The sequence below is a fragment of the Podarcis pityusensis genome, assembly GCF_964106645.2.
Source record: "Podarcis pityusensis genome assembly, chromosome: 10".
In the NCBI taxonomy this organism is placed as follows: Eukaryota; Metazoa; Chordata; class Lepidosauria; order Squamata; family Lacertidae; genus Podarcis; species Podarcis pityusensis.
In genome coordinates, this window is record NC_138035.1 from 47,722,289 (window position 1) to 47,740,394 (window position 18,106).

At 43.3% G+C, this 18,106-nt stretch overlaps 2 protein-coding genes across 2 annotated transcripts; both read left to right on the forward strand.

The window, feature by feature from the left end:
• The first annotated feature begins 681 nt into the window (after window positions 1-681).
• RPL18A (ribosomal protein L18a) lies at window positions 682-6,721 on the forward strand. The gene is made up of 5 exons (XM_080972053.1): window positions 682-840; window positions 1,771-1,950; window positions 4,111-4,240; window positions 5,460-5,569; window positions 6,573-6,721. The coding sequence occupies exons 1-5, from the start codon at window positions 823-825 to the stop codon at window positions 6,663-6,665; spliced, it is 531 nt and encodes a 176-aa protein (XP_080828179.1). The 5' UTR covers window positions 682-822; the 3' UTR covers window positions 6,666-6,721.
• Window positions 6,722-8,612: 1,891 nt separating this feature from the next.
• On the forward strand, window positions 8,613-15,508 carry KICS2 (KICSTOR subunit 2). Its single transcript, XM_081022377.1, has 3 exons — window positions 8,613-8,935; window positions 12,121-12,409; window positions 14,203-15,508. Exons 1-3 carry the CDS (start codon window positions 8,701-8,703, stop codon window positions 15,017-15,019), a joined length of 1,341 nt encoding a protein of 446 aa, XP_080878503.1. The 5' UTR covers window positions 8,613-8,700; the 3' UTR covers window positions 15,020-15,508.
• Window positions 15,509-18,106: the final 2,598 nt, after the last annotated feature.

An 18,106-nucleotide genomic window follows, 5' to 3' on the forward strand; every position in this document is an offset into this window, starting at 1 on the left:
TTCAAATGAGGGAAGGTGGGAGGTGCAAAGTGCCTTGCAATTTGGACTGCGTAGAGATTATAACATCTCTAATCCAGGAAAAGGGGAATGTATGTTTCAATTAGTTCTAGGTCAAACAGAAGTATATCACTTTGAATTTTGTTGATGGAGGACTGAGAATGCATTTTCACTAGGCCAATCTCTAACGAGGTGGTTGTTGATTCCTGCTGGGTGCTGGATAATTTTCTGCTCCATCATGTGACGATCCTCAAAAGATCTCTGGGAATACAAGACCTATGGCATCTTCCTCTCCGAAACGTGTGAGAATAACTGTTGCTGGCTGGAGTGGAGGGGGAAGAAGATCCAGCATCGGAATTGATGCTTTTCTCATGCCATAATTTACAGATTATGGCATGAGTGGCAGCTGCCCTGCCTTGAACACAGGCTACTGGTGGACTGTAAATTTGCTAAGCATAGCAACGCCATCATTTTATCCTTTCAGAATGACAGAAGCACCCGAATTTAAACTTTCAGCTGCCTTATTTGCAGCGACGTGCCTATGAGAGACCTACGCCATTCACGTAGATTTTGTCGCGCAACGAACCACAAGCTATACCCCACCTTGAGGCCGTTCACGTCAATTCCGTTGGAAAACTGACCAATAAGCGACGTGGTTCGTCTCGAGACGGACGTTTCTCGCGCCCATTCAGAAGGCCTTCCGCGTGAAACCAATAGCGGGCGGCAGCTCCCCCGGAAAGGCGGGGCGTCGCGTCGGGTTGGTGACGTGCGGGTGTCGCGCATGCGGGCCTTCCTTTTCTGGGTGGCCGCGAGAGAGGCAGCACCATGAAGGCGTCGGGCACCGTAAGCGAAGCGCCGGTCTCGCGGGCTTGCGGGCGTCTCGGGCAGACGCTTCTAATAAGGCGAAGCGGGCGGGGGGTGGGGGGAAAGCGGCTGAGGGTGGCGGGAGCGACGCAGGGAGGCGGCGGCTCTCCGTGGGTCTTTCCTCGGCCTTGTCTGGCTCAGGCCACGAGCGAGCGCCCAATATGGCGGCCCTGGCGCCGTCAGCTCCTCGCAGCGTGGAGCCTCCGGGAGACGCGCTTGGCTGAGAAGCCCCGCCTAAGGCGGATGGTTCCCCCCCACTCCAAGGCCGTGGAATAGGGAGGCTTCCCCTTTATATCAGGCCTACTCCTCTCGCCTCCATTCCACCCTCATGGGAACATGCAGTTTCCAATCGGGGCTGGTCTTTCTGCATCTTTTGAACTGGGCAAACTACTGATCGTTGAAATATACTTTCCCTGTATGTCAGGGATGGGCCGATGTGTGTGCGCACAATGTACAGAGCTCAGTATGATTAACGTCAAGATAGCGTTGCACAGGTGGCGCTGTGGGTTAAACCACAGAGCCTAGGACTTGCTGATCAGAAGGTTGGCGGTTCGAATCTCTGCAGTGGGGTGAGCTCCCGTTGCTCGGTCCCTGCTCCTGCCAGCCTAGCAGTTATAAAGCACGTCAAAGTGCAAGTAGATAAATAGGTACCGCTCCAGCAGGAAGGTAAACAGTGTTTCCGTGCTGGCCACATGACCAGCACTGTACGCCGGCTCCCTCGGCCAGTAAAGCGAGATAAGCGCTGCAACCCCAGAGTCGGTCACGACTGGACCTAATGGTCAGGGATCCCTTTACCTTTACCGTTGCACAAGTAATTCATTTTTTACAATCATCTTGCAGGTAAAAACACCCTGGCTCTAAAAGCAGTATGGATTTTTCATGTTTGTTTTATCTTTTTCTTTCTTTCAGCTGAGGGAGTACAAAGTTGTTGGGAGATGCCTCCCCACTCCTAAGTGCCCAACACCACCTCTCTATCGTATGCGCATCTTTGCTCCTAATCATGTTGTTGCAAAGTCCCGTTTCTGGTACTTTGTCTCTCAGCTGAAGAAGATGAAGAAATCTTCTGGGGAAATTGTGTACTGTGGACAGGTAAGACCACGAACAAACTTAAATCTTAAAGACCTGTTTAATTTTGTTGTTGGAATGCTTGCTTATTTGCTTAACCCAACATTCCCAGGTACCTAGCTTGTATATATCACCTGTGGGAAACTTCTGTCCCTCCAGATGTTGCTGCATTACAACTCCTATGTCAATTGGCCATGCTGGTTCAGCAGCCTTTGGAGGGCCAAAGGTTCCACATACATATATTTGACCAATGCTTTATTAATAATTTTCAGAATGTCTGTCTCCTATCTTTTTTGGCTTCCTCAAAAGTATTAAAGTGCTGTAGTTGGCTCAAAATGTTTCACTGCTCATTGTCAGTGTACTAACAATGCTTACTCAGAAGTAACTCCTATTGAATGCAGTAGGGTTTACTTCCAGGTAGGTGGGAGTTAGGATTGCATCTTGAAATGCTTTCCCTCCATTTTGAAAACACTTAAAATTAATGTTACTGTGTTTCTCTGTAACATGCTACTACTTCTTTGAAAAATCTAATTTGTGTAGTGTGTGGATTTGGCAGGATATTCTGTATTACTGTAATGTTTTGGGCATTTTACAGTTTTAAAAGGGGTAGACATAGGACAAGGACATAGAAAAATATTCCTTATAAATTTCCAAAGTATTCTCTTGATTTCAGCGGAATTTACATAGGGTAGTCGAATCCCAGGTGGTCAGGTTTTTGGGAGTTTTTGTCCAACAATATCTGGGAACCCAAGATTGAGAAAGCCTGGTCTAGAGATTGTTTCTAATTTAAAAGAATCCAAATTAGCCTGGAGGGGTTGAGATTGAAAATTGGTTATAAAATTCTAATTCGCATGGAGAGATTTCTTTCTTAAAATACTATAATTTGAGTTCACCCAGTAGAGCTTATTGGCAATAAGCTCGAGTCAAATGAAAGAAAGTGAAACTTAACACTTAATCTGCAGCTAATTTACCATCACAAGATGTGTTGATGACCGCTAGTATAGTTACATTAAATGGTTATGATTACTAAATGAGTCTTTCATGCTACAAGACAGTATACTTCTGAAAATCAGATACTAACCTTCGTATTTATATACTATTTTGAGCTTCTGAAAGCATCTTCTGGCATTCTGTCCACAGTAGTTTTTAGATTAATTCTGCAATCATAAGCACACTTACAATATAAGCCCTTCTAAATGCAGTGGGGCTTCTGAAAAAACATGCATAGGATTACACCAGGATCTCTGAAACTGGTACCATCTGGATTTCAGAACTGTATCTCTCATCAGCATTTGACAATACTTGATGGGACTGATGAGAGATGGAGTCCATAGGAGTTGACGAGCCACAAATTAGTCTGTCCTGCTGCAGATGGACATCGGATTGCTGTACCAAGGAAATTTTACATTCTTACTAGGTTGTTTTGTGATGCCTGCATATTCGTTCCAGGCATGATCCACATACAGTACTTAAAGCAGTACTTTGTACTCAGCAGCATTTTGTAGTAATGAAAGCCATATATACCATATAACAGAGGTGAGGAATCTGTTTCCCTCTAGATGTTGCTGAAATAAAACTCCCATCATCCTAGTGTTAGAAACTGAGATATGGAAGCCAGGAGCTAAATGGCACCTTAAACCTTGGTTATGAGCACAACAACAGAATGTCTAGGCATGCTTTTTTTAATAACTGTACAGTGCTGAAAATGAATGAACAGCTAAAATATTATGTTCATTTTTCACATGGTCTAGTCCTTCCCCTGCCCACCCCCCTGATACTCTTAAGAGGGTCTCTTCTCCAGTCTTCAGAGAGTAGCTGGAAAAGGGGAGGCAGAAAAATGTCCTCCTTTGCTTCCACTCTGCAGTTTTAATGTGAAATCTTAGGTGCTGTACTGTGCACAGAGCTCAGAAACTGCTCGCACTAATGAAATTTGCTGCCTCAAAATGTGCCTAGAACAATGGGAGTTTCGAACAGTCCATCATCCTGAAACATTGACCATGAAGGCTGATGGGAGTTGTAGTCTAAAACATCTGGAAGTTAATAGGTTCCCTATTCCTGCCATATAAATTTAACAGCAATGAAATCTCTCCATTCTGATCCATTTGTTGATGCTTTCACTTGTTATATAAAGCACTGATAGTCTGTAATGTGATTTTTCTGACAATGTTATTAATGCAATCATAGGTTTTTGAGAAGTCTCCGTTGAAGGTGAAAAATTTCGGTATCTGGCTGCGCTATGATTCTCGTAGTGGAACGCATAACATGTACAGGGAGTACAGAGATTTGACAACTGCTGGAGCTGTTACACAGTGCTGTAAGTAGAGACCCTTTGGAATGTTTGGTTTCCTTTCGATACCACTATTGAAAGATAATGAAAAAGAGGAAATAATTCAAAGTTTTTATCGTGTCATCCATTTCATTATACATTTATTTTGATTAGTTATGCGATCCAAATTGACAAAGCATTTTATATGAAGCCAGGTTATAGTTGGCTGCAACCTATATTTCTGTGACTTAAGAGTTGTGGTAGTTTTGCTCCACCCATGCAGATTCTTTAATCATTAAAGGTTGTTTCCAACAAATGCCCTACCACAGACTTCTATGTGTGCAAAAGAACTTTCTCTCCTGACCCTCCCCTGACCCTCCTAGCACCTCCTGTTCCCTCAAAATTATCTGCTGATGGTTGGGAGACCCCCGCTCAGGGCAGATTTTTTTTTGGGTGTGCACTGGGGGGAGAATAAACAAGTCCCGCACAAGTGGAATTTTGTTCATGCAGTGTTGGATACAACTCTTAAGGTTTTTTGAAAAATAAGTTGCAGCTTTGTGTGCTCTAGTCATAAACAAGTTTGGGACTGATGCACATTCCATTGTTCTTGATGGGTCTTAGTTATGGATAATGTGTCTGGCATTCTTTTCATTGACCCAAGCCAGGTCAAGATAAGTTTCATTCTTTTAATCTGTTCATAGCCAGACTTATCTTGACCTAGTTTGGGTCAACGAAGAGGCTAGCATGGCTCAAAACCAACCTGCTGTTGTCGGACTTCAACTCCCATCACCCCTATCTCCAGGACCAGTGATCAGGGATGATGGGAGTTGTAGTCCAACAAAAGCTGGGGGCCAAAGTTTGAGAAACACTGTATAAACTGTACTCTGTCACCTAATTCATGTGATTTGTGGTGTGAAAATTACTTTTAACTTTTTTTTTGTCAATTGGGAACTTTGGCTGTCCTTTAGTACTATCCACATGTACAGTTTACATGATGGAAGAGCCACAAATTGTTACTGGTGTTGAAATTTAAAACTGCATACAAACCCAAAGAACATTGTTTATAATAAAATGTTCTTGCCGTGTGTGCAGATATTAAATGTACCTTGTCGCCTTTCAAGAGCTGCTGTGCCTTTGAAAGTGAAATTGAAGGTCCTACAAATAAATACAGCAAGATTGTGTATTTGTGTATGTATAGATATCTAGTTACAGGGCTCAACCTTGTTTATGTTATTAGAATAGTTCATAATTGTCTGGCATATTACAGATCGCGATATGGGAGCCCGTCATAGAGCTCGTGCTCACTCAATTCAGATCATGAAAGTTGAAGAGATCGCTGCTAACAAGTGCCGCAGACCAGCTGTCAAGCAGTTCCATGTAAGTAGATTAAATGCGTACTTTTGACATCTCTACAAAGTTGAGAATGGAACAGTCTTCATCAAAGTGATGTCAATAAAAAATAACTTTAGGGGATGGATCATGAGCTGCATATTTGTCCTGGACCTTAGTATCTGGTGTGTTTTGAGCCCCCCAGTTCTTACATCAGAACTACAGTACTAAACCAGATCAAATTTTAATCATGTAAAATTGCCTATACTGGGTCTGCATGAGCAGATCTTCACTCAAGAGAATCCCCCATCCTCCTAGAGCAATTTCTGGGACAAGAGGGGGTGCAGATTGTAGATGAGGGAGGGAAAACGCATTATAGTCATGCATGGACCCATTTTCTTTTACTGTAAAAATACTTTTGTGTTATATAACATGAAACAACATGCTTTTATTTAATAAGAGAAACCTATTTCTCCTCTTGCTGCTTAGTTTCAAATTTATAGTATTATGTATACACACCTTGTTTTGTTCTTTAAAATGTTCATTTGCAAAATGTCCTCTAAGCATTCAGTCTTTGTTTCTTCTTTGCTGATTAAAACATACAGATGTTTGTTTGGTTTTGGCTTATTATAAAAAAATCATATAATTTTAGTGCAGTGCAGTGTGTCCCCCAGCTGTTTTTTTACCACAATGCAGATTCTGGTGCAGATATGTAAGTGGTACCATAATATTACTGGGAAAAATGGATTTATATATTTTTGTAGTCCCATCAGAAAGGGTATGGAGCCTGAAACGTATCTGATATTGAAGGACACCTAAAGACATTTTGCACTAGTGACTTTTTAGCAGCTTTGGGATGCTGCCTTTATTACATGTGCGTGGGGATTAGAAAGGTGCATCCCTGTTGCTATTAACATCCAAGATGTTAATTTATTTTTACTAACTCTATTTTTCTTGTGTAGTAATGTCAATTATTAAAACATAGTAGCCATGAATTAATTTTACTAGTTAGTGTCTAATGAACATTTATTAATGCTTTGTTTTCCTACAGGATTCCAAAATCAAGTTCCCTCTGCCACATAGAGTTCTGCGTCGTCAACATAAGCCGCGCTTCACCACCAAGAGACCAAACACGTTCTTCTAAATGCAGACTTGGTTCATTTGCTCTGAGTTTCAATAAAGTTCTTTTTGAACTTCTGATTATTTTTGTTAGGTTTGGAACATAATTGTCCTAACTTTGCAAATACAATGTTGAGAGAAATTGCACATCTGCCTGTCATCCTCTTCCCACCTCTCTGCTGTGCATCTGTGGAAGGACAAGGGAGTTGATGGACCTAGAGTATCATTCACAGAACAGGATGCTCTCTGATAGACCCATACACAGACTGGCTTCGTCACCTTATCACAAAGAGCCTTGCTTTTAAGTTTAGAAAAGAGAAGAGCAAGGTTTCTCAGGTTGCTGAGGAACAGGTAATTGTTATTGCCACAAGTAGTCATTTGCTACCTTAAATTGCTAGGCACACGACTGTGGCAGATACAGAAACTACATATAGAAAGTTATATTTTGTACTTTTTATTATACCTGTCACTTTCCTTAACATGTAAACAGACTCCAACTCAACAAAACTAGCAAAGAAGAACACACAATACTTCCATTATGAACACAGGAAAATGCTAGGTTGGTGTAGCCTACACATATTTATTGCTCCAATGTGTAAACTGTGTACAAAGAAAAGCAGTCTTGCCTTGTTCTTAGGAACAGCAGATGAGGTACAGAGGCTGGAGGTACCAGTTGGCTGCAAGTAGGTGGGTGGAATGCCAGGCTTAGTGGATCCTGCCAGGACATAGAGGCCTCCCCAAATTGTCCACTATGCCGGGTGCTGAAAGTGTCCCTGCCTATTTGCACCAGAGTTTGTGTGGCCTATGTCAGAGTTGAATACAGTCGTACCTCGGGTTACATATGCTTCAGATTACAGACTCCGCTAACCCAGAAATATTACCTCAGGTTAAGAACTTTGCTTCAGGATGAGAACAGAAATTGTGCAGTGGTGGCACAGCGGGAGGCCCCATTAGCTAAAGTGGTGCTTCAGGTTAAGAACAGTTTCAAGTTAAGAACAGACCTCCAGAACGAATTAAGTTCTTAACCCGAGGTACCACTGTATTTTGACTTGACAGACTCACTATAAAAATAGTTGAAAACATTGGGAAGGGTAATGTGAGGCGCAAAAGTTGTGGCTATAGCAGGTGTGGAGAACTTTTGGCTGACGCTACACAAAATGCCAGATACGGGGCAGGTGGCGTTACAGCTGACTGACTTAAAGGCAACCAGACAGGCAATGCTGATACCATGATAGTCATCTTTCGCCTGATGTTTCTACTTTTAAGTTTGGAAAATTTCTCCAGAGTTTAAAAAACAAAACCTGGGGTCGGGGGCTCTATGTCTTTCCTATTAGTTCTTTCTCAGAATCCAAACACAGGAAGCAAGGACAAATTGACCAATAATCTTGATATTAACAGAAAAATATAGGACGACTAAGAAAGCTGCAAAACAGACTGGTGGCATGTCTTTTGGTAAAGAACTGGGTGCTGAGTTGTGTAAGTGTGTAGCATGGAAAAAGGAAGCCTGATACAGTCTTGGGCATCGGTGGCCAATCCCCAGCCTGACTGGGCCCCAAACCTGGCCATTATCAGTGGATGAGTAGAGAAGGAACGAGTTTCAACCCCATCGACGATGTGCCTGAACATGCAGCTGTACAAGGTTGGCGACTGCAGCCTTCGGGCCGCCGCTCTAGGACTTGAGCCCTTCTGTCCTCGCTGCGCTCCTATGGAAATAAATTTGTCCCCGCCCCGCCGATTGTTGGATTCAATAACCAATAGGATTCGTTTCCCTGATTCCTCGTCCCCGCCCCTCACCAGCCTCGCTCGGGTTCCCCCGCCCTTTGGCTTCCCTGATAGATCACGTGGCGCTGCACCTTCCCTACAGCCCGATTGGCTCTTGAATAGGGAAGGGGCGGGCGCGCGGGGGGGGTTATGATGGCCGCCCTCCGGCTCACGTGACTTGTCCTGTAGGTGTATATGTCTGGCGCGCGCGCGCGCGTGTGTTTGTGGATGTCTCCGCGGCGGGGCGCGGGAGAGGTGGCTGCCGTGCGCGTGGCGGCGGCGGCGGCGGCGGCGGGCGAATGGGGGAGTCTACCCCTCTGGGCGCGCCGGTGCCGGTGGAGCAGGCGGTGCTGGAGACCTTCTTCTCGCACCTGGGCATCTTCTCCTACGACAAGGCCAAGGACAATGTGGAGAAGGAGCGCGAGGCCAACAAGAGCGCGGGCGCCAGCTGGCTCTCGCTGCTGGCCGGCTTGGCCCACCTGGCCGCGGCCGAGAAGGCCTATCACAGCATGACCTTCCTGGGCCAGAAACTAGGTACCGACCGGGCCGCTGATGCTGCTTTGGGGCCGCTTTTCTTCTCTCCTCCCCCCACCCCCGCCGCCCCATCCCACTGAGGCGCAGGTCTCCCCTTGACAGAGAAGGGCAGTTCTTCCTTGACGTGCGGAACTTCTCCTCAGGCCCGCCAGCAGTTGGTCCCGAGGTGTAGATGTTGAGTGAGGGCAGGGGTGCCAACTTGAATAAAATATCTGGGTGGGGGGCAGATATTATGTGAACTGCCCTGAGACCCCCAGCTATAGGTAAAGGTAAAGGGACCCCTGACCATTAGGTCCAGTTGTGACTGACTCTGGGGTTGCGGCGCTCATCTCGCTTTATTGGCCGAGGGAGCCGGCGTACAGCTTCCGGGTCATGTGGCCAGCATGACTAAGCTGCTTCTGGCGAACCAGAGCAGCGCACAGAAACGCCATTTACCTTCCTGCCAGAGCGGTACCTATTTATCTACTTGCACTTTGATGTGCTTTCGAACTGCCAGGTTGGCAGGAGCAGGGACCGAGCAACGGGAGCTCACCCCGTCGCGGGGATTCGAACCGCTGACTTTCTGATCGGCAAGTCCTAGGCTCTGTGGTTTAACCCATAAGAATAATAAGCCGCATCCCCGCCATAGCTGTCAACTTTCAGATTTGAGAATAAGGGATCAGCAGCCTCGAAAATAAGGGATCAGCAGCTTCACCTGTCCCTAGGGACAGTCTACCGGATATCTAACAATCCGGGATAGCAGCGGGAAGCAGTGGGAAATGGCGCTGGAATAAGGGAATTTCCCATAAAAAAAGGGAAGGTTGACAGCTATGATCCCCGCATAAACAAGGTGTGGCGCACGCACCTCATTTGAATGGCAACACCCATCAACTTTGGCTGCCCCCCCCCAGTTCCCTCAGGTATTTTATTTGGGGGGGGCAAAGGGACCTCGGCCCCTAGGAGTTGGCTCCTCTGCTGAGGGGTTGGGCCCATGTCATCCCCCTTCTGCACTTCACTCACCCCCCCCACACCTTTCCAGACATCCATATCCATGACAGCCTTGGGATGTTCAGCAGAACAAACAAAAGCTAGGGACAGCTCAAAGGTATATTTGCAGGCAAAGGTGTACATGTTTCATGGAAGAGTTGCTTCAGACTCCCAGTGTTCATCACAAGCAATACATCCTGTCATCCTGCCTTTATAGTTCCCGTTTCTTCTCTGGCAGAAACTGAATTCAATAATAACAATATTGAGGGCCCCCTTTTTTAACACAATACATCGGCTTTTTGTTCCGATGCAGCCTGATAGTGAAAGCAAGTGCTGGAGCAACTGCTTTGCAGGCAGTTAGAGCTGAGGTTCAGTTGGAAACACTGGTGTGGAGATGTTGCCAGTTAATGTAGGCCAGTGGTGTCCAAATTTTTTTCAAAGAGGGCCAGATTTGATGAAGTGAAGGGCCGTGAGAGCTGGCCAAAGGACCAACCAAAGTTGTTGAGCTTTTTTTAAGTTGGTGAGCTTTTTTTAGGCAATACTACTGAGCTAGCTAGAACAGAAATCTGATTAATGCAAGGTGCAAGGCAGTCTGTTGCCGAATGGAAACTAATAGGCAGGAATCATTTTGGGTGCTGGAATGGCCATTTAAATGTGATAGAAAGAGTCCCAGTTAATAGACTTGGGAAGGAGAGGGTGGTGAATGGGTCCTTCATGGCATGTGATGAAATTGGGTACAGGCTGCAGATTAACTTTCAAATCACTGAGCAACTTAAACGTTTGTTCAGATTTATAAAGCTACTCTAAAACAGCATTCTTTGACATGGCACTGGCAGTCCAGGTAATGTGCTGATATCAGTAACCTGTTAGGGCTTTCTGGTTCTTCTAATGCTCATGTTTGCAGAACTAGGTTGTCACATGGAACTGTCAGCAACACCAGTTTAATAAAATCACCCAATAGGCACTGTCCAAAAACAGAAAAGCATAAGTCCTTCCTGAAGTCTCATATTCTGAAAAAAGCCGTGAGACAAAAGGAGAGAAGAGTTGCAGAGGAACTTTGCACTTGCTGGAGTGGGAAAAATAAAAGCATGAAAAGAGTTAAAGAATTTTGGAGGGATTTTTAGTCCTTGCTTTCAAAATCACAGCTGGTTACAAATAAGAATTATATTACTCTCATGCACTATGTTCTTTGCATTTGATTACTTAACTCTGCTTCCTTCCCTTAATGGGTCTTGTGACTCCCTTGAGGTGTGATGTGGCTCTTGGGAAAATACATGCTTAAGCTTTCTTAATCTTAAATAATTTAAAATGTACTTGCTTGTGTGCTTTTAAGGACTAATGAGCAGGTCTTTGAGTTCATCTGTTCTCTTTGAGTTCTGATTTGCAGTTAGAATGTTGGTATATTCATGACTGTACGTTTCACGTTTCAGGGTTTAAAAAACTTAAAAGTGTTTCGTGTTGTTTGGTCAAAAACACATTCAAAAGTCTAGCTATTAATAGCAGCATGAGTTATTAACATTTAATGATGACAATGCTGTGTAAAATCCTTAGAGAAGAGGTTACTTCTAGGTTGACTATATTCTTCCCAGCAAACTTAGAAGTAGTATCTAGACCTTTCTGAAAACAAGGCATGGACAGTGAAGCAATGTGGCAGAAGGCCCCTGATGAAAAATTAATTTGGAACAAGTAGAGGTTAAACTGGGACGCAGGTGGCGCTGTGGGTTAAACCACAGAGCCTAGGGCCTGCCAATCAAAAGGTTGGCGGTTTGAATCCCCGCGACGGGGTGAGCTCCCGTTGCTCGGTCCCTGTTCCTGCCAACCTAGCAGTTCAAAAGCACATCAAAGTGCAAGTAGATAAATAGGTACCGCTCCGGCAGGAAGGTAAACGGCGTTTCCGTGCGCTGCTCTGGTTCGCCAGAAGCGGCTTAGTCATGCTGGCCACATGACCCGGAAGCTGTATGCCGGCTCCCTTGGCCAATAAAGCGAGATGAGCGCCGCAACCCCAGAGTCAGTCACAAATGGACCTAATGGTCAGGGGTCCCTTTACCTTTAGAGGTTAAACTTGCTAAAATGCAAACTTCTATTACGTAATAATGAAATCTCTTACAAGTCATTGTTGCTGCTGAACATGCAATTGCTAATTAACTACGGAGGCATATTGTTGTGCATTTTTCATCCATAGTATCGGTAATATATACTTCTTTTCAAAAAAAATACAGGTGGACAGTCTTTCTTCAGCCGAAAAGACTCTATACGAACCATATATACATCTCTGCATAATGAACTGAAGAAGGTGGTGGCAACGGGTCGGAATGCATTGGGGGGAACAGCCCCCCACCTAGAAGAATTGCTTTCTCACCTGTCTGAGCAGCTCTGTTATTTTGTTCAGGCTCGAATGGAAATTGCTGATTTCTATGAAAAAATGTATAGCTTTAGCACCCAAAAGTTTATCAACTCCGAGGAACTGGTAAACATCTTGGAATCCATCCTTAAAAAGTACAGCTCAAGGTCAGTGTGTCCTTTTAATGTCATTGAGGTTTTTATTTTAAGCAGAAGGATTGAAAATTTGCATTATAGCTTTGTCAATGTAAAAGCAGTCCGGAATCCAAATGGTTTAGTCTTTATACCATTTTACATATTAGCAAAAAATGAGTTTAACATATATGAACAATGCCAACAAAGTGTCTGCAATTCCCCCCAACCCCGGTGTTTCATATGACCAGCTGTTGGAACAGGGATCTGGCAGTTTCTATCATGTTTGCTATCCAACAATTTCATTAACTTTCATCTTCCCCTACCCCTTAATTTTTTTTTGATGGGCTCAGGAAGCCTGCAAATTTATACATAGTGTCTAAATTTAAGAACATAATCCCAGATTTAGGGTTGGTACAAAATTGTATCAGCCTTATCATCATGATTTTTCTAAACTGCAACATCTAATTAATTTTAAATAGTTCCCCATAATTTAATTTTTTTAAAAAATATGGTTTCATATCTGTATTTCTTAATTGTCACTGTCAGGAGTAGACATTTTTGTGTGTGTAGAAAGCAGGTGTGGAAACGACATTGTAATGGTGTCTGTGGTAAGGCTTTTAATTAGTACACATTTCTGAGACAGTGTAAGTTTTGTCATTTAGCCGCCTTCTTCATCATCATCATTCAGTTGGCAATTTTCTGGAATTACAGTTTTTCACTAGATGTCCCCGACAAGGCTTGCATTCAGTTTAAATTCTGCTTCATTTAAACTTGGTTAGCTGAGAGTCTTATATGGTGGACTGAAGGCACATTGTCTCCAAGTAGGCAACGTTTTTTCAGACACAATATCAGGAATGTTCCTCTCATTAGGAAACAATTTGAGCACTGGTCTGTGCTTTTTCTTCGTTATCTAGTTTGCAGTAACAATAAAATGGCTGTTGACCTGGTCGTTGGAACCAACTGGAGCTGAAATTTTGTAAAAATGAGTAGTGGGTCACTTTCAAGTGGATGTTTATATAATTTAATTAGTATAACTTATTCTGACCAAAGTTTTCTGCTGCATCCAAATGTGAAGCATTCTATGGTGAGTTGGAGGGGCTTTGTTTTTTTTTGCAGAATTTGGGAATAAATCATATATTATCCAACACTTGGAAGTATTGGCCCACTTCACATGTATGCTATAATTAATGGTTTACCTTGAACATACATTTCTGGTGTGTTTATGTCCTCTCCACTACTGTGTGGAGGAAACAAACCATGATCTCTGGCTTAATGTTCTGAACTCTGCTTTGTTTTGCTCCCAACAACCATAATCAGTAAGCCAAGAATAAACCTTGGCTAAGATTATGGTTTGTTAGGAGCGAAACAAACCATGGTTCCTTGTTCAAATACAACGCCTAGCTGGGGATTATGGTTTGCTTTCTGCTGATGTGATCCAAGAGGAGTGAAGCAGGCATAATTTATTATGGTTGATGGCTTCTTCTGATGTGTGAATGCGGCTGTTGTGCCCCTTGGAGACAAGCATAGAAATTACTCAACTTGGATACATTGGTGAGTGGAACATGGGTGAATTGCTTATTCGGTGTACCTGGTACATGATTGTAACATGCAGAGTTGCCAAGATCTTACAATGATTGTAACATGCAGAGTTGCCAAGATCTTACAATCCTATTAGAAGTAGTGACAAAGCTCTTCCATTCTGTTTTGTACCATGGTGGCAAGCATGCTCTAGAACTGTACACTCTCTCTGGATTCTTGGCTGATTGAGAGAATAGCTTTTCTGTGTAATGCGTCTCATGCATCTCGAAATGTCTTCCCTTCTCTAGATTTCATCATCCAATCCTTAGTCCTCTGGAAAGTAGCTTCCAGTTAGAAGCGGATGTGCTTACCCATCTTTTGAAGGCTCAGGCACAGATCTCAGAGTGGAAATTCCTCCCATCCTTGGTGCATTTGCACAATGCTCACACAAAGCTGCAGACCTGGGGACAGATTTTCGAGAAGCAACGAGAAACCAAGAAACACCTGTTTGGTGGCCAGTCTCAGAAGGCTGTGCAACCGCCACACCTTTTCCTGTGGCTCATGAAACTCAGGAATATCCTCCTTGCCAAATTTAGCTTTTACTTTCATGAGGCACTTAGTCGGCAAACGACGCCATCTGAAATGAAGACATTGACTGCAAAAGCCAATCCTGATTATTTTGGGAAAATTTCCAGCTTTATCAGGAAATACGATGCTGTTAACGTTTCCTTAATCTTTGACAACCGTGGATCGGAGAGCTTTCAGGGACATGGTTACCATCATCCCCATTCCTACAGAGAAGCCCCCAAAGGTGTTGATCAGTATCCTGCAGTAGTATCTCTGCCCAGTGACAGGCCTGTTATGCACTGGCCCAATGTCATCATGATTATGTCTGACAAGGCTTCTGACCTCAACAGTTTGGAAAAGGTGGTCCATTTCTATGATGACAAAGTTCAAAGCACATACTTTTTGACTCGCCCCGAACCTCATTTTACCATTGTAGTTATTTTTGAATCCAAGAAGTCTGAGAGAGACTCTCATTTTATCTCTTTTCTCAATGAAACTTCCTATTCCCTTAAGAACTCAAAAGCATTCGCAAGTCTGAAGCCTGGATCCAAAGGATAAAAGGATTTGCTATTAAAATTGTTTATTGGACTGCAAGGAAACTGGCTTTTAAGGCTTCTAGAAATGCCTGTTTGTGTATGTTGGTCATTTTTTAAAATATAGAAGCTATTTTAATATTAAGTATTTAATGTTTAATATTAATATTCAGCATTTTTGGAATGAATAGCTTGAATGATATAAAATTGAATTGGAAGGTGGCAAACTCCTCAAATGTAGTGCACTAAAACTATCAGGATGGTGTTTTGCTCAACTGCTGTATTTTTTTTTAAGTCTATATGACACTTGTTTGCCTTTACCTAAATGCACTTTATCTGTTGCTGGTCTGTCACTTAGCATTTGCTGGAAACAGATTTGAATAGGAATACGGAGTGTGAATCCCACCACCAAAAGCAATTGCCTATATTAAAAGTATTATTTGGTCATATTCACTGGAAAATGTTGGAACTTGAAGCAAATAATTGCAATAAATTAAATGCATAATGGAAAAAATACCTTTCTTTCTCAGCTCTGTAAAACCTTGGTGTGGAATTCCATAACCCACATATAAGGCCCCATTTCATCATCTTGTGGTAGTGTCTTTACAGATCCCTTTCTCTCTAACTCTTATGCTTAGTTGTTATGCTATAGGAAGGTGTATATACTTGTTATTATTTATTAAAAAAAATTATATCCCATATCTTTCCTTGAAAGCGCTCAAGGTGGCTAATAGTAAAAATAGCTCATGGTTTGTATCCAGTAGTGCCACCTACATCAGCTCTGGAAGGTTTGGGGGCTCCAGAGCAGGTTCAGGGAGAGTGCTAGGGCAGAGGAATACATTTCAAGGGGGGACAAGATGAAGAAGTCCTATTGTACTTGCAGAACTCAGCTTTTACAACCTTCGATCCAAACTCAAATACAGCAATTTAAACCATCATGCTAATACAGATACATGAAAGCATTAAAACGTCACCAGGAAACAACAACTGCAGTGAAATGAAAATTAATCAGCCTTGGGCATTTAAGGATAAGCAAATTTCTTAAACTTATTTTCCAAGTCAGCTATGTACCTAACCAAGGACCTTAGCTTTTATAGAGGTATTGTTAACTGGTTTTTCTTTTCTGGCATGCTGCCACATGCTGCCATTCTTCAGCTACTATTCAAAACAATGTACCGATACTCAAAATGTTTTTTTTCCCTTCTAGAAATGAAAAGGTCCCAACATTTGCAAAAGATGCAGAATGGATCCTCAGTATTATCATTTGTATGGCACCACCCCACTTTCTGGGCGGGGGCTTGTGCGGTGTGGTTTTGGAGATAGCTGCTTCATGCCACTCCCTCTGACCAGTGCAAGCTGTCAGTTTGCGAACTATTCAGAGACATGATGTCAGCTTAGTGAAGGGAGTTCAGGGATCAGCTGTAGCTCAGGCAGACACAGAGAGTTCCTCCTGTCTAACCTTTTATAATTTGTTAGAATTCCAGAATACAAGGTATTACAGTGGTACCTTTGGTTAAGTACTTAATTCATTCCGGAGGTCCGTTCTTAACCTGAAACTGTTCTTAACCTGAAGCACCACTTTAGCTAATGGGGCCTCCCGCTGCTGCCGCGCCGCCGGAGCATGATTTCTGTTCTCATCCTGAAGCAAAGTACTTAACCTGAAACACTATTTCTGGGTTAGTGGAGTCTGTAACCTGAAGCGTATGTAACCCGAGGTACCACTGTATATACCAAAAAATCCAAAGAAAACTTGCAAGTGCTATCTCCATGCACATGCTTAGAAATCCTACGTTTACTGGCTGGCAGGACACAAGGGAAGGGAAGGTGAGGGGTGTGACTACAACCACAGACCTTTTCTCAGTTTGGGTGCAACCTGCCATTAGTGTGGGAGGAGGAAAAAGGCACTCGCTTTGTAAAAACAGCAACCATGTGACAAAAGGTGTAGAATATCAGCTCCAAATGCACTTAAAAATGGATCCAACCGCAGCTATAGCACCATACATGGCAAGTGTGGAAAAGCCCTGACTAATGCATGACTTTTTTATTTTCTTCTCTTTGGAGAGGTTAATCATACTTCTCTCTCGTGAAGAGATAATAACACTGTGCAAACCACCGGCATGACTCTGTTGGCCACTTTGGAATATTTGGGTATGGAGGGAGATTTTAGGAACAATTTACTTTTTTTTTTTCCTCTTAGAAGATGAGCCATTTTGTATGGTTGGATGCTATCCAGACCCAGTGTTTTGCCAGTTTTAATGTCAGTAAGGCCTAGGAAGTTGTCTCTTGTCACCACCATTTGCCTGAGTTCCTCAAAACTCATTTTCTGTGAAAGGGATCTGCCTTACACCCTCTGCTGTGAAGACAAAAGCAATGCATTCAACTTCTCTGCAATCTCCTTTGGTTGAGATGGAAGTACATTCATTCATTTTTTGCAGCGCAACAGTGCCAGGAAAAGATAAATGTTCCAGTATGGGAAGAAAGAGCATATATCTTTCAGAGAAAATTAACAATAAAATAAAGACACAGTATGACTAGAGGGGGAATTTTGTTATTGATACCATGGGATCTATTGGTAGGTTTCTATGACACCCCTGCAACCACCGTCCACGCACCACCTCAAATTGCAAAAGCCTCACTGGCTGTGGATTTAATTGCATTTTCCCAATGGTGATATATTGCAGCTAAGTGCTGCAATAATTCAATATCCTGAACAGAAGCCCTTTCTTGAAGGAAAGACAGTTGCGTCCTGCAGAACAAATGAACAGCTGTGCTACATTTGTTCTTTGAAAAACTGGTTGTCTGGGAAGATCCTTGGGGACCGGAGAATATAGTGTGCAGGTATTGTCAGGTGTGCGTGCAGGAGACAAGCCCCGTGACCAATAGGACTTTGCAGGACTGGGGCCTTCCTAAGTTTGTTCTGAAGAGGCAAGGCACAGCCTCACAGGTGAGGCCGATTGGTAACTCACAGCACCTGGTGGCAAGAGCTGGGAAGGGATAGAAGGTCAGCATTTCCGTTCAGCTCTTTGCTACAACAACACGCTTCCTGCCTTGCTGCATTTGACTTCTTGCTTCCTGATCCCTGAACCTCAGCTTCTTGATTCCCTGCTTCTTG

Coding starts and splice junctions, on each gene's coding strand:
- RPL18A (XM_080972053.1), top strand. Junction 1,951..4,110: donor AAATTGTGTACTGTGGACAG/GTAAGACCACGA, acceptor ATGCAATCATAG/GTTTTTGAGAAGTCTCCGTT. Junction 5,570..6,572: donor CAGCTGTCAAGCAGTTCCAT/GTAAGTAGATTA, acceptor GTTTTCCTACAG/GATTCCAAAATCAAGTTCCC.
- KICS2 (XM_081022377.1), top strand. CDS start 8,701: ATGGGGGAGTCTACCCCTCTGGGCGCGCCGGTGCCGGTGGAGCAGGCG. Junction 8,936..12,120: donor CTTCCTGGGCCAGAAACTAG/GTACCGACCGGG, acceptor AAAAAAATACAG/GTGGACAGTCTTTCTTCAGC. Junction 12,410..14,202: donor CTTAAAAAGTACAGCTCAAG/GTCAGTGTGTCC, acceptor TCCCTTCTCTAG/ATTTCATCATCCAATCCTTA.